The sequence below is a fragment of the Taurulus bubalis genome (assembly GCF_910589615.1).
Source record: "Taurulus bubalis genome assembly, chromosome: 2".
NCBI classification, from domain to species: Eukaryota; Metazoa; Chordata; class Actinopteri; order Perciformes; family Cottidae; genus Taurulus; species Taurulus bubalis.
In genome coordinates this window covers 2089472-2103784 of record NC_136590.1, presented here as the reverse complement: position 1 = coordinate 2103784, position 14313 = coordinate 2089472, and the positions used below count along the sequence as shown (strand labels likewise).

Sequence of the window (14313 nt, the reverse complement as noted above, 5' to 3'; positions counted from 1 at the left end):
GGGCCTAAAAAAAGGTGGGTTTTAAAAAAGGTTATTAAGGTGAGCAACCCTAGCGTGACAATATTACAATTCAAACGTAAATGAAATAGGATTTTGTCTAATAAACATTGAACAAAAAGTTTAGAAATTTGCTTTGTAACAAATAATAAATAAAAACAAGTAACAAATAACCTACCAAACATACATTTCCGAACTTTTTGTGCGATGTTTATTAACAACCAACCGAACAGGTAGAGATACTTTCACTGAATATAGACATCTAACACAATATCATTTATTAGAAATATACTCTAACCATATTCTAGTTTTTTTTAATCTATTCCTATTCCCATATTGCCATTTAAAAAACTTTGGGCATCCCAGTTGTGGGCAATAATGTGGTGATGAATTTGATTAAAATGTAATACATGTATCGTAACTATAAAGCGACTTATGACTTTTCTATGAGTATTAACCAGTGGGAGGTCCAGTTGAAGAAAGCAGCATGAACAACACATCTTTTCACACAGATGCAATAGATGTTATTTTAATAGGTGTTCAAGAAGTAATAGTTGCGTCAGCAGAAAGTGTAAAAGGAATAATAGTTGCATCAGCAAACAGTGTTATGACATGGGAGTTGTGGGAAGGGAGGGATCCCTCACTAAGCAGGGGTTCCAGTAAGGCAAGGCTGCATTTAACCACTGGGCGTAACAATCAAAGAAACACATTAGTCCTGATGATCACCAGTAGCATAAATTAGATTAAGCACAGGTCGTACAAACTATCAGAGGAAAGAGACTTTAAAGATCTGGCGTAACCTCGTCACCAAAAAAGAAACCAAGGAAGCCGTGATCTACATTCCAGTAAAGGGTATCTTATACACGTTCATGTATAAATAGATGCATATTCAGTTGTATATTTTATTGATTTATTTATGTAACTAAACCTATAAAAAGGAACAGTAATAAATAAGTTTAAACTCAAGCATTCAATTGTTCTATATCTGATTGCAGGAGCGTCCTCGTTTTATAAACTGTCCTGATCAGACGGTCACTTCTACTGCAAAAGGAACAAAAATAGCAAAACCAGGGAAAAACGTTTGTCCCGCCACGGAAAAACAAAACAAAACAAAATGCAAGAATCTCTCAGTTATCAGTCGCATGGACGCTCACACAGTTACGGGAAGTCCTTTGGACTTAAAAGCTCCACACGTTTCCATTTGAGTTCGCAGCACAGCAGCTATCCCGTCAAGAGAACCGTCGGCGTAAGGAACGATGCACCGAAGGAACCGTATACATCACAGCATACGTACAGTACAATCAAGACTGAATTAGAAAAATACAGGTACAAAATGATTACATTCAAGAAGACAGTACTAGCACAAAAGGGTATTATAGTCATTTAGGTAACTAATATAGGAATTTCACTTTATAGAAGCATGTTCTAGATAGAAAAGGTGAGGCGATGGGAGATGACGTATATTATGGCTGATTTGTTATCGACTGGATTCTCGCTTAGTTAAAATGCATAATTTTTCATAGAGTGGGTAAAAATGATATATTCTCTTCAAAGACCATTTTGGTTGGGACATAAGGTGCAAATACTGTATATTAAAAGAGGCATTGAGTGGCGCTATTTCGTTGCACGCGGGACGTCCCAGGATGAGTTGTGCTGATATTGTTACCTGAAGATTTACACACCGAGGAGATGCAGTGCAACCGTCACGCCGTCCTCCTTCTCTTTGTGTGTTAAAAACAGGATTTACATTTGAATATAACGTTCCCTTTTCTTTGGCAAATGTCTTCAAAACTCACTTGCTATGCGCAAATATATCTCTATCTCGGGGGAAGACGACTTCTTTGTCTTTGCAAAGGAACTACTGCTCGGATGATACCATCCTTCTGTATCTGGAAAAATAGACATACCATTTATTATCAGGATTATCGTGAAGCACAACACGCTTCCCTTACGTTTACCTGGGAAACATTTGCAGTTAGTTGATGAGAACAAATTTGGAGAGGAGTTATAGATTGGGCCTACATCTGCAAAACATTATTAGCGTGTAGGAAAAATGTCACATTTCAGAGAACCGTCCATTTCTTTTTTCCGTCCGTCGTTCAGAAGGAACGGTGAGCTTCATCTCCTTTTGACGACATTCTTAATCCAGTAAACTTGACCTCAGGAAAAAGCATAATCAGGACCTAGTAAAAAGAGCCTTATGAACGCAGACACACCAACAGAAGAACGCTTACATAGAAAACAAAAGATCTATAAAAGTTAGAAACGTGATTCTAAAATGTGATAAATTAAGTGTTGGTCTCCGCAGAGGGGCGTCGGCTCTCGGTGACCTGCAGTTCAACTGCACCGTCCTCACCCCCTCTCCTCCACCGGGTCTCAGGGAACAGAGGCGTGGAAATGGAATGATTCGCACCAGACGTTAACATCTAAATAATATAAATACTTCTAAACAATGAGAACATGTATTACACGTGAGCTCCGAGTAGACCTCCACTTGGCAATAAAATCTCAAAAAGGCCAAAAAAAGGGACAAAAAGAGGGGGGTTGTTATGCGATGCCTCGTCTCCGTGAGCTGTGAGGAAGCGCCGCGTCAATATTCTTCTGCATTTCATTTTTTTCAAATAACTCATTTGATGAGACACGTAGTATGGAACTAAATCATGACACACGCGTGTGTTGTTTCTCCGTGGAGACGAGGCATTCGGCTCAAACGTCAGCTACGAGCAGCGCGGCGTTCATCTGGTTAAAAACAGCGGCGCTGCACACGAGGGAGGAACCTTTCTAGCGGCTACGCAAACTGCAATAAGATCAAATATTGACACAACTGCATTTCACTATTTAAAAATGTGTACACTGACTTCAGGACTGGGATGGCGTCGAGCAAGGAGCTGGTTCTGGTCTGGGCGGCGGAGGGGAGGGGGGGGATAAGGCTATATTTGAATCACTTTCACACAACCTCTCCATCGCACAGAGGGTTCAAAGAGAAGCGGGACGCACAGGTCTACTCCTACACAACCAGTCTGACATGATTATGTGTAGCTACCACACACTGTTTTACAGCAGCAGCATAACTTACATATGGAATACTCAACCGTGAATTATTGGTAGCGAGTGTTTGTTAAAGGAAGTCTGTCCATCATGATCGTTTACCCTGGTTAAAGTCATTTTGGGTCAAAGCTGGAAGGAATGGAAGGGATCAGAACTATTCAAATACGGAGGTATTCTACCCGAGGAGGAGGGAGCTCTTCAGTAGGCGCGCGTGTGTGTGTGTGTGTGTGTGTGTGTGTGTGTGTGTGTGTGTGTGTGTGTGTGTGTGTGTGTGTGTGTGTGTGTGTGTGAGAGGTAAAAAGGTGACAGAAAGCTGTGTTTGTCTAGAAAACCAATGCAGTGCCGACCTAAAATGCTATTATTTCTTAAATCGCAAGACTTTTACCGGAAAAAATTGCCTCTATCTGACAAAACGGTGTACAATAAACCCATGACAACCATCTGTATACAGGAAGCCATGCACTGGGGGACAGCGTGCTTCTTCCACCGGCCCAAACGGAGCATCTACGGGGCGAGAGGAGTTCAGAGAGGCTTCCCCACTCGGACCGAGGGGAGGCTTTCTGGGGGAACACTGAGATAGGAGGAGCAGGGAGGAGGTTCCCCACCGCGGCGAGGTGGAGTCTGTCCAAAGCGTCCCGGTGGAGTCTCCCTTCAGCGTCCGTGTTGCGGCTTCTCGTCACAGCAGCAGCTTCACTGGTCGGCGCAGGAGATGAGGACTGGAGTCTGGGCCAGCTCCTTCTTCTGAGTCTCAGACAAGCCTCTCTGGCCTCTGGGACGCCGTGGAAGGAAGAGGAAGAGGTGTGTTATTGTTATTATTATCATTATTAAACCATGTAGGGCAGGGATTTTCAACCAGTGTGCAGTGAGAGATCGTCAGGTGTGCCGTGGGAAAATGTCCAATTTCACTAAAATCGCTCCCAAAACATATTATTTAGCTGCTGCAAATAATGTTTCCATTGTTGAGCGGCTGAGCTAGTAATGAAATGCTCTTCCATGCCAGTAGGTAGCGCAATAATGACCTAGCATACATGCTGTGTTATGCTACAATGTGACATTTTGTAACCTTTTTGGTGGTTGTTCATGTGCCCTTGGAGATGAGAAAGGTACGACATGAAACGTTTTTTTGAGTACCGTAAAAGTCGGGTTACAAGCCGCTCCTACCTGCGGTCAGTGTCCCGCTGTAGCAAGCTAGCAGCAGCGCTAGCTAGCTGCTAGCTCCCCGCTGCTGCTGCTGCTGCCCCCGCCCGTGTCCCCTCTGCCCGAGTCGGGTGTAGAGAGAGGTGGTTGTCGGGGAGCTAGCGGGGAACTAGCATGAGCGCTAGCTGGCTACAGCGGGGAGCAAAAGGAGACACTGACCGAAGGTAGTAGCGGCTTTTACGGTACTCTTATCTTAAACCTTATTTAGCTAGTTTCAACCTGTTCCATTAGACTTCTGATCAAATCTCTATTCAAGGCCATCGGTTTAGGGTTTACAGCTTTTTGTTGCCGGACAAGTATCCTTCTGTTTTGAGCAGTGAAAGCAGTCCTACAGCTGTCATCAAAGAGCGGCACTGTCACAAACAAAGAGGGACGGCCGTGACATGAAGTGAGGCCGACTGTCAGAAGCCATTATGTTACATACAGGTGACGTACTGCCAGCTGTCACACCTGGGGGCTGCTGGAGCTTTTCTTTAACAGAATTAAAGGATTTGTCACATTTATATTCATTCAGATTCTCAAACCAAAGAGTAGGAACACATAGTGAATGTGAGACTCTTAAATCAAACCGGTTCTTACGAGTGACAATTTCCCCACTGTGGGATTAACGAAGGATTATAAAAAAATAGACAGTTGCATTTAAATTTGCGAGCAGTGACGTCTGGGTAGACTGTATGTTAGTTTGTTTTAATGTAAACAAACATTGAGTATTAAACTAGCAAAATAATGAGGCCTTGACTTATAGGGATAGTTGTGTACTTTAGGAGCAGGGTTGCATGAGGTACTTCATAGTCAGTGTATTACTACAGTGGATAGGGAGTAAAGCAATGTATTACAGTATTTCTTTGTGTTCACTACATTTAGAATATTTTAGTTTTGGTTTCATTTTCAGTTCAGTTGCCCTTTGTAAAAACTTCTGTAAGCTAAGCAGGACATTGCTATGCTCCCTATCTGCTGTAGGAAGAACCTGAAGAAGCTCACACAACCTCCAGAGCGCCTGAACTGAATGTTTAAGTACTTCTACAGTCCATAAACCACTTCACACGAAGGAGGTTAGATAGGAGGCACACCGTGCGTGACACTACCTTGTGTCACAGCCGTGTTGTAACGAGCTGCTGCGTCTACCTGTGAACGTTTTCCATGGCTGCTACCTCAGCGAGCGCCGCCAGGCTGAAGAAAGCCGGCAGCTCCTGTGGTGCGGCGCTCCTCTCCTCCTCCTCCTCCTCCTCCTCCTCCTCTTCCTCCTCTGCTCCAGGGTTCCTGTGGCACCCTTTTTCATTGCATAAGTTCTGTTGGGGTAATGGCTTCTTATCCTCTTCCTGGTTCAGGTCCCTAGCTTTGTCCTCTGGGGCAACAAACAAAACAAACATATACAATTTAAGGAACGCCTTCCAAAAGTCTGTTCAGAGCATTTCTTATCGTTATGCAGATATTTTCAGTCGTCTCGACACAATTCTAAAGCCATGTCGCTTTATTTTGAAGGGGTCTGAAGTACTTCCTCCCTGGCTGGTGGACAGTTTGTCTCTAGCTACAGTAGAAAGCTCTCAGTTCCACTTTCCTAAACACAGGAATGTTCTAAAAATACAGCTCATAAAAGAAGTGAAATCATAATAATGGCACACAGTGTTCCATTTCAAGCGCTACCATCCAGCGGGGCGCCCTGGTTCAGACTGTAGACTGATCATCACTCACCCTCCACCGGAGACACGCTGCCGTCAGCTGTGCGCACCAAGTGTGTGATCTTGGTCTTCCTGGCCTTCCTCTTCTGGCTACCAACTAGCATCTCCATGCTAGCGGCGCCCTGGACGTCCGGGCACACGGGGGCGCACGCTTTGGCTCTTGAGGTGGAGTCCAGCGCGGCGGAGTCACTCGGTGCCGCCGCTGAGGAAAATATCCAGAGGGAGAAATGAGTTCCAGTCCTCTTCGCTCCTCCTTTGTGATTTGACCAGAGCAAAGTGAGCTGCTGGCACACAAGCCTGAACAGCTGACTTCAATCAGTATTTATTATGAATGTATTCATTTCTTTATCAAATAAATAGTGCAACCTAAACATGTGAGGTGCATTCCCAAAGGGATTTTAAAGCAACACACTAGACACATCGCATGTGGTGATGGTTGACAGCTGGAGGAATCCACATTCTAGTTCACCTTTGTCCACTGCACCTGGTCTCTCCTTTTTTTGTTTGTGCTTCCTAACAATCTTGTGGAATGAAGTCTTTTTCTGAGATGGAGATGGCCCTGATGTAGCAAAAAAACAAAGAAAAAAGGAGCATGGGAATGCTATGTTATGGAGTCTGGAACAAAGAGAAAACATACCAACAGGTGCAGAGCGGGACGTGGATGAGAGGAGGTTAGAGAACAGGTTCATGTCTTCAGTCGTGTTCTCACCTTTCCCGGCTTTAGCGGCGTCCTCCTGGACGACGGCGCTGTCGGGCTTCTTCTTCTTGGTGACCGCCGTCCCCTTCTTATCAAACGTCGTCGGGCTGTACTGCGGCAAACTGTTAAACTTCCTCTCAAACTCCTCCTCCAGTTTCCCTAGGCTGACATGTGAAGTGCAGAGTTTATGTCACTGAGCTTAATCCCTGACCAGTGCCTGAAACTCAATAGTGTGTTGAATACAAGATGGCTGCACTAAAAGCTCCACAGAAAGGAACAACACAGCAATAAGACATGACTCACCCTTGTGAACATTCTTCTTTGGACTTGGACTTCTTCAGCTTCTTGGGGTTATTAGGTCCTATCTGAGAAACGGTCCAGCTGTCATCACTCCAGTTTGCATCATGGTCAGAGGCACGGAGAGCACCTCTCTTACCTGCGCACACACACACACACACACACACACACACAGCGCTTCAGACCAACAGGAGAAGACCAGGCGTGAACATCTCAGTGAGCGCCAGAATCAAAATGGATACCTCGGTCGATGTTGGCTCTCAGCGAGGTCAGCATCCCCTCGGAGACGAGGGTTTTGTACAGGGCGCCTTTGCAGCTGCGCTCAGACTTCCTGGACCCGAGGCTCTCTGCGTTGGAGTCGCAGGTCCCGTCGCTCGGCCGGTCCTTGCCCTTGTCTTCCTCTTTGAGCTTGGCGGGGCTGCAGGGGGCCTCTGCCATGTCTGTGCTTCCTCTCCCGGCTTCCTCCGCCTGCGTCTTGAGACTGACGTCGCTCGTCTCTTCTGCCATTTCCACCTGAGAGGCCCCGTGCTGCCCACACCGCCCGTCCTCCTCTTCCTCCTCGTCCTCCTCCTCCTCCTCCTCTTTGTCTTGGACTGAGGCCTTGACTTTGGGCTTGCTCTTCTTCTTGGGCACTCCTGCGTTCCCGCCGGTCGGGCTGCTCTGCATCTTCTTCTTGGGCTTCTCCTCCGTGTCCTTCCAGGCCCCTTTGGCCACCGCCTCGATGGTGCTGAAGACACTGTCCGCGTTCGACTCTGCCGCGCTGCACTTCTTCAAGATCTTCTTGGGGGTCTCGTCGGTGTCGGTGGACTTCGCCGCCGCCTCTTTTTTCTTGCTCTTGTTTTTGACACGTGTGTTTTGGCTGCAGGGTTGTGGAGCGGAGGTAGAAGTGACAGAGGAGAGCGAAGCATCCGGGGCCGATGTGGGACAGTCCTCTCCGTCTTGCGCCTCCTCCTTGATCTCTGGCTTCACCGTGGTTTGCTGCAGAGAGGCTGGAGAGGAGGCGTCCATCTTTCCAGCTTCAGACGCTAAGCACATCTTTACCGACAACACAAAAACTCAGTGGTAAACGGACACATTGTCACTGTTTGCTTGCAGTTAACAGACTCTTGTCTAGTTGTATCTCATAAACAAGGCAAACCTCGCCGGCTTCATCACATTTTCACAATATTTCAATCTCTAACGTGAGCGATAACTGATGCTATCGGGTAAAAGGGGTATAAATAAAGCGGCCCGGTGTTTCTGTGGTTAAACTTTACCTCAGCAAGCTGGAAGAGAGCCGACTGTCTGCAGGGTTTTCCTTCAGGTGCCGCAGAGAGAGAGGACTGTGAACACACAGTAACGTTATCACACTGCTCAGATTAGTATTCAGCCATGTTTACAGTTTCCATCAGATGTCACCGTCTGGACCGCTCTAGTGAGGCAGAATAACTAGGGCCAGATCTATCAGGTTACCGGGCCCAATCTGAGAGGAAACAGTGACACCCGCTGGACAGTGACGGTATAAAGCTACAGCAAAAAGGATATTCAACCAGTTGAAATGTATAAAATAGAATCAGAACTAGAACAGAATAAGATGTCCAAATGATTCAGAGAGGAGAGAGGAAAGCCGTTAGCGTCTAATGAGAGGATCTTATGTATTTATTATCACGGAGCTAATTAACAGCCTATACGTTTTATTTCAAATGATCACATCCTCATGTTATTCTGATCGGTAGTGATGGAAGTCTACAATCATCATTATTTGCTTATTTTGTGAGCTTCTAAAGAGGACACATAGAAAGCCGATATATTAAAATATATATTTCTAATGATCACTTCACTGTCAAGTCTTTTGTCCCCGTCAGTATCCGGGGTGAACGATGACCATCGTTCCAGTGAGCTGACTGGTACCGAGCAGTCAGGTTTGGATCATAAGTTACAGAAGTTGAACATCTTTTGACAGAACATTGTATTTGTCGTCGTGTCAAACTGTTAGATTGGGATAGATTGTGTGCAAAACAGACATTTTGGCCCGAGGGTGGCACTGAAATGGTCATGCAGATCATGTTCCTGCCACTTATTAGTAAGGCAGTGATGCTTCTGCTTCTACGTGGTTGATTAGCATCAGCTTTGTGTTTGCAGTGAGTCCCACTGTTAGTGTCATGAAGCAAAGTCCGAGGCTGCAGAACAGAACTCAGGTGTGATAAGTGCTGCATCCTCCATGAAGGGGTTACCTCTGCCAGTGTGGAAGAGGCACACTTAACCCGGCTCTCCGTGAGGTCAGGCACTCTGCTCGGTATCGTCCCAGACAACATCTGTAGGAGGAGCGAAAACAAGTTATTAAATAACCAATCAGTGTCTAAGTGGCTTTAGCCAATCAACACTCACAGCATGGATCTTAGTCAAACGGAGGAAAGCACACAAAACAAATGATGGAGTTACAATCCTATAAAAGGTAAAAGCACTCATTATGCAGAATGCCACCTTTCAGAATAACATTATATTAATGCTCTTATCATTTTAATGTGCAGCTGATTTATTGGGACTAGTTTGAACTTCTCTACCTGCTGGGCTGCTTAATCTATCAAAATGTAATGGTTGATTACATTTCATATTAATAATGTGAAGTATTTCACTTTGGCCTTTTTAATTACATTCACCTGGTGCAATATATAACACATTTAAGTACTTCCGTCTGTATATCTAATATTGCTACTGTATTCTTCTTTACTGTTTATTTATATTGATTACTTGATGTGTCTCTTGTGTGCGCTGCTGCTGTAATCCTGCAATTTCCCCACTGCAGGACTAATAAAGGATTATCTTATCTTACTTAGTAAGAGTAGAAGCAACATAAAATGGTAATACTCAAGTATAGTACAAGTAGCTCAAAACTGTACATTTACTTTCCACCACTAGCTACTGCAACATACGTATGTGCAGGATGTTTTTTTTTTAATATCTTCCACTAAAGCCGGCCAGCTGCTTTAGAGAGAAACACAAACTGCAGTAGCTGGTGTCAAATTCAGTCAACAAACCTCTTCCTCGTCCCCTGGAAAGGAGTTCCCTTCGCTGGCTGTGTCAGGTAAACTAGGTTTAGTGCTGGAAGGGATCTAGAGGTGAACAAAGACAGGTTAGTTGGTCAGCTAAACTCAGAGCATTGATGGAACCAACACAGAGCAGTGACCTACCTCTCTATTTGTGAGGGCATGTTCCCCGGCTAACAGCAGCATGCTAAGGCCTCCCATCTTTGTAGGATCTGACAATGACAGAAGTTACAAAAACAATCCAGCGCTTTGTCGTACGGTCACCAAACGCACCGTGTTGCATTATACACACCTGCCATGGCGAAGTTTAACTGTGGCATGCTATCAGTTTTGGGCACTTTTTTGGCAGTGGAGGAGTCCTTGGTTGAGTTGGAAGAGAAGGACCAAACTTTTTTGCGCGGGTTGCTGACTTGCTGACAGGAAGGGCTCTTCACTGGTTTGCTGGTGGTGGGACACCACTTGTAGCCCGGGTTCGCCTTCATGAAGGCATCCTTGTACTGAAAGGACAGGATTTTATTTTAAACAAGCCAAACCTTGAAGCCCCTGTTGTCATATCCTCAAGCCTAAATTAAAGTAGTTCACTAAAACAGGAAAGATGAATGAGGACATAAAGTAAATGAGCTCCACCGGGCCGTGTGGGCGTGGTCAGGTCAGATTTGACTGACAAACATAAAGAAATATCCCATCAATGGTCTGCTATGTCTCTGAATAGAGTCTGTTGAGGGGAGGTCAGACATCTTTGTTTAGTCAGAGCTGAGCAGGTGGAGCGTTCGAATGTGATTATGGGAGAGTTGGCAAAACCTAGTGCTGGATTAATACCAGTGGTGGAAAAAGTTCTAAGATTATTTACCACTGTAAAAGTACTAATATCACAATATAAAAAAAAGTCCTGCATTTAAAATCGTAGCCTTCAAATCGTCATATTTGTTTAATTGAATTGAATGCCTTGTGTATCATATACTCATGCATGACTGTAGTGAAGTAAAGAGTCCAATATTTGAGTAGAAATCTAAATTGCACTAAAGTACGGTACTTAAAAAGAAAAGTTAGTCTGGAGCCCTGAACACTAAAGTCTCTTTTCAGAAACCGTGATCCGGTTGTCAAGACTTCCATGAAACTGTTCCCGCCGAGCGTTAAGGAAGCGTGCGTCTACGAGATAATGAATGGAGTTAACGTTAGATAGCTCAGTGTTACAAGCACAGTGCAGTGTTTCCCCTAGCGCTATATATTAGGGGGGCGGGGCGCGCTAGGGGAAACACTGCAGTCCATTTACACGCTTCCTTCTGTGCGATTTTACGGTTGGCGGTGTAGCTCACGATCAGGCTGGATTATCTCTTTAGCTTAACTTAACTTTCACACAACTGCAGTAAAACTCTATAAGACGATCCAGGTGTTCGTCCCCAACATGTATCCCCAATTCTTATAAAGATTGAAAATAATGTTCTCAACTATCAAGTGACTTTGGCACGACTGTGATGCTGCGTTCACACTAAAGGAGTTGCGAATTTATAGATTCGCGAGTAGATTACATGCAAAGTCAATGCACTGACGTATATGAAGCAGAACTAGTGGCAATTTCAATGGTGGATGGCAGAAACGGTAACTGTTTTCATGGAGTTAAGCCACGGGAAAGCCACGCCCCCTTTCCGCCGCGAAAAAGCAAATTCACCTCATAAAGTCGAGCCAGTAAACTCAGGACGGTTAGAAATAAAGTGAGTGCGGGTGCATGCGTCACCTCCTTGGCCATGTCGGTGTATTTCTGCTTCTCTTTGGGCTCCAGCACGGCCCACCAGTCAGCCAGGATCTTGGTGGCCCCGCGGTTATCCAAGCGCGGATGTTCCTGCCGCACCAGGGAGCGGTGGCGCTTGCAGAAGAGGAGGAAGGCGTTCATGGGCCGCCGCGCCCGCTGCTCGCTCGAGTCCTCCTCCACTTCCTCCGTTGTGCTGGCGCACTGCGCGTGGGCCTCCTGGGCCTGGCCACACAGCGCCGGCCGCTGGGAACAAGTTCAGAAAAGGCGTCAACACTGTTTGCTGATCGGGGTGCCGTCGGCCCCGTGAACTACACTCACCTTCTCCAGCTCCTCTTCATCCTCCTCTTCCTCCTCCTCAGAGAAATCCAGGGCCTTTTTGGAGAGCAGCGGGTGCCACTGCAGGCACTTGCGTTTGGGACGCTTGCCGGTGACCTCCCCTGCAACAGGTGGCTCCTTGCCCCTTCCTCCGCCCTTCATGGTCCTACCGCACCTACAACAGGTTGGGCACACCCTCAGACCATGGCTATGCATCGCACGCAGGGTGAGGACATGCATCAGTAGTTATCATTATCTAACTAAGCAGATAAACCCACTGAATATTAGTGTGTGTAACTGGAACTAGTGGTAGTGTAGATGACCCGACCAGAACATTCAATAACGTCAAACAGGTATAAAATGATATTTGCAGACCAAATGTGCTTTTCAGAGCCGTCATGGTTCTTAAAGATAATTAGCAATACGAGTAAAGTTCTGGCGTCCAGCTGCAGCAAAATAAATTAAAATGCTAAAAACAGGCGCCGGTCTCTGTCCCTGTCAAATTATGGCCTCATGAAAGTCTCTCTAAACCTCTCAAACGCAGCTCCTGGCTATATTTGGTTTGATTTAACAGGACCAAGGGAGCGGAGTGGAGAAGCCAAACGGTCCCCCCACTGACCGATATTTCGTTAGCCTTAATTACGATGCTACTTTTCTCCCTTAACTGGCCTTGGAGGATCTCCTCTACTGCGTGGGTAACATGAAACAGAGCTGCACAGGATGGCCCTTTAAGACTGATGGACTCAGCTTACTATCAAATCACGGTCTTTATGGTTAGAATTGATAGCAGTGAATTTTAAGTGGATGTACAGTACGCCAAGGTTTACAACCTTGCAAATAAATCATTAAAATCAAGTTCACTTAGGATAATTGTTGTCCATGCTTTATTGTACACACTGCAGTGCTCTTATTATGAAGCTGCAACAGGTGGTGCCGCTGCAGGCGACAGGATTTGTGATGAAAAACTTTTTTTTGTTTTTAATCGGCATAATCGGCATGGCACTTAGCTGGGGGATCAGTTTGAAATATTTCAAAGTAGAATGGTTCAAAAATACGCAGTCACTCTGAGCCAGTAAGATGTAGCGCTGCAAGCAACAGATCCTAAAAGCAGCTTCAGAGAATCTTGAACGTGTCAACCAGACCACCCAACAATAGAGTGACTAGTATCTCAGCTCTACGACGTTAAAATAGGCCAATGTCTTTTCTATAAAAAAAAAATCAGCAGCTGGTTTTGTGTCAAGTTAGGCTTCATTTTGAGTGGACAGAACTGGAATAACACAGTTTTTGTATGTATGTATATATATATATATATATAAAAAAAAACATATATATACACACACACATACATACACATGCATACACATACATACATACATATATATATATATATATATATATATATATACACACACACGACTGGGTTCACACGACTGGGATGTAGTTAAAGTCACAGTTTTATGGACCTACATTTTCTATGTATGTATGTATGTATGTATGTATTTTTATATATAACATTATCTTAAAAACTAACATGCTATGTCAGAGGCTCTTATGGAGGCTGCAGCATACCGGTTATCTAAATAAGTTGATATCACATTGCATATACGTAAAGCATGCATGCATATATATATATATATATATATATATATATATATATATATATATATATATATATATATATATATATATATATATATATATATATATATATAAATATATAAAAGTGCAGTTACATTGACACACATGTGCCGCTTCCACTTGTTAGCTTTACGTCGGCACACCGCTTGAGTGAAGAAGGCTAAATAGCACCAAGCTAAATAGCACTAAGCTAAATAGCACCAAGCTAAATGGCTACCGTTACCAACCTGTTTCTAATACATCATCAAAACGACTAATGACAATACTTGTTTTAAATCAACGGACTTATTACATCTTCCATCGCAAACTAAAACCTTCATCTTTTTCAACTATACTTGACTAAGGAAGGTAGCACCTGGTAGCGCTTTAGCAGCACTTAAATGTCTCTTACTGATAGCACTTTGTAGCTTAACTTTAATGAATGAAGTGTACTTTGAGTTTGTCCTCATGGTTGAATCACTTATTGTAAGTCGCTTTGGATAAAAGCCTCAGCTAAATGAAATGTAATTACAATAAAAATACGATAATTTATGCCTTATTTACTTGAAATGTGCGTGTACATGCAAATAACAACAACGTTAAATGTTTGGCTGTTTTGATCAACTTTTTAACAGCTGAAATCATCTTTTCGGACAGTGGTGAAAAAAGTTAGTCTGGAGCCTTGCTGTC

The 14313-nt window shown here is 44.3% G+C and overlaps 1 protein-coding gene across 1 annotated transcript; it reads right to left on the bottom strand.

Moving 5' to 3' along the window:
• Positions 1 to 3735: 3735 nt before the first annotated feature.
• Positions 3736 to 12168, bottom strand: bbx (BBX high mobility group box domain containing; the record flags this gene model as incomplete). The annotated part of the gene is made up of 14 exons (XM_079234309.1): positions 3736 to 3814; positions 5368 to 5587; positions 5935 to 6123; positions 6391 to 6480; positions 6631 to 6782; positions 6922 to 7054; positions 7158 to 7950; positions 8172 to 8237; positions 9129 to 9209; positions 9933 to 10007; positions 10086 to 10153; positions 10234 to 10438; positions 11677 to 11934; positions 12010 to 12168. The coding sequence occupies 14 exons, from the start codon at positions 12166 to 12168 to the stop codon at positions 3736 to 3738; spliced, it is 2568 nt and encodes an 855-aa protein (XP_079090435.1).
• Positions 12169 to 14313: the final 2145 nt, after the last annotated feature.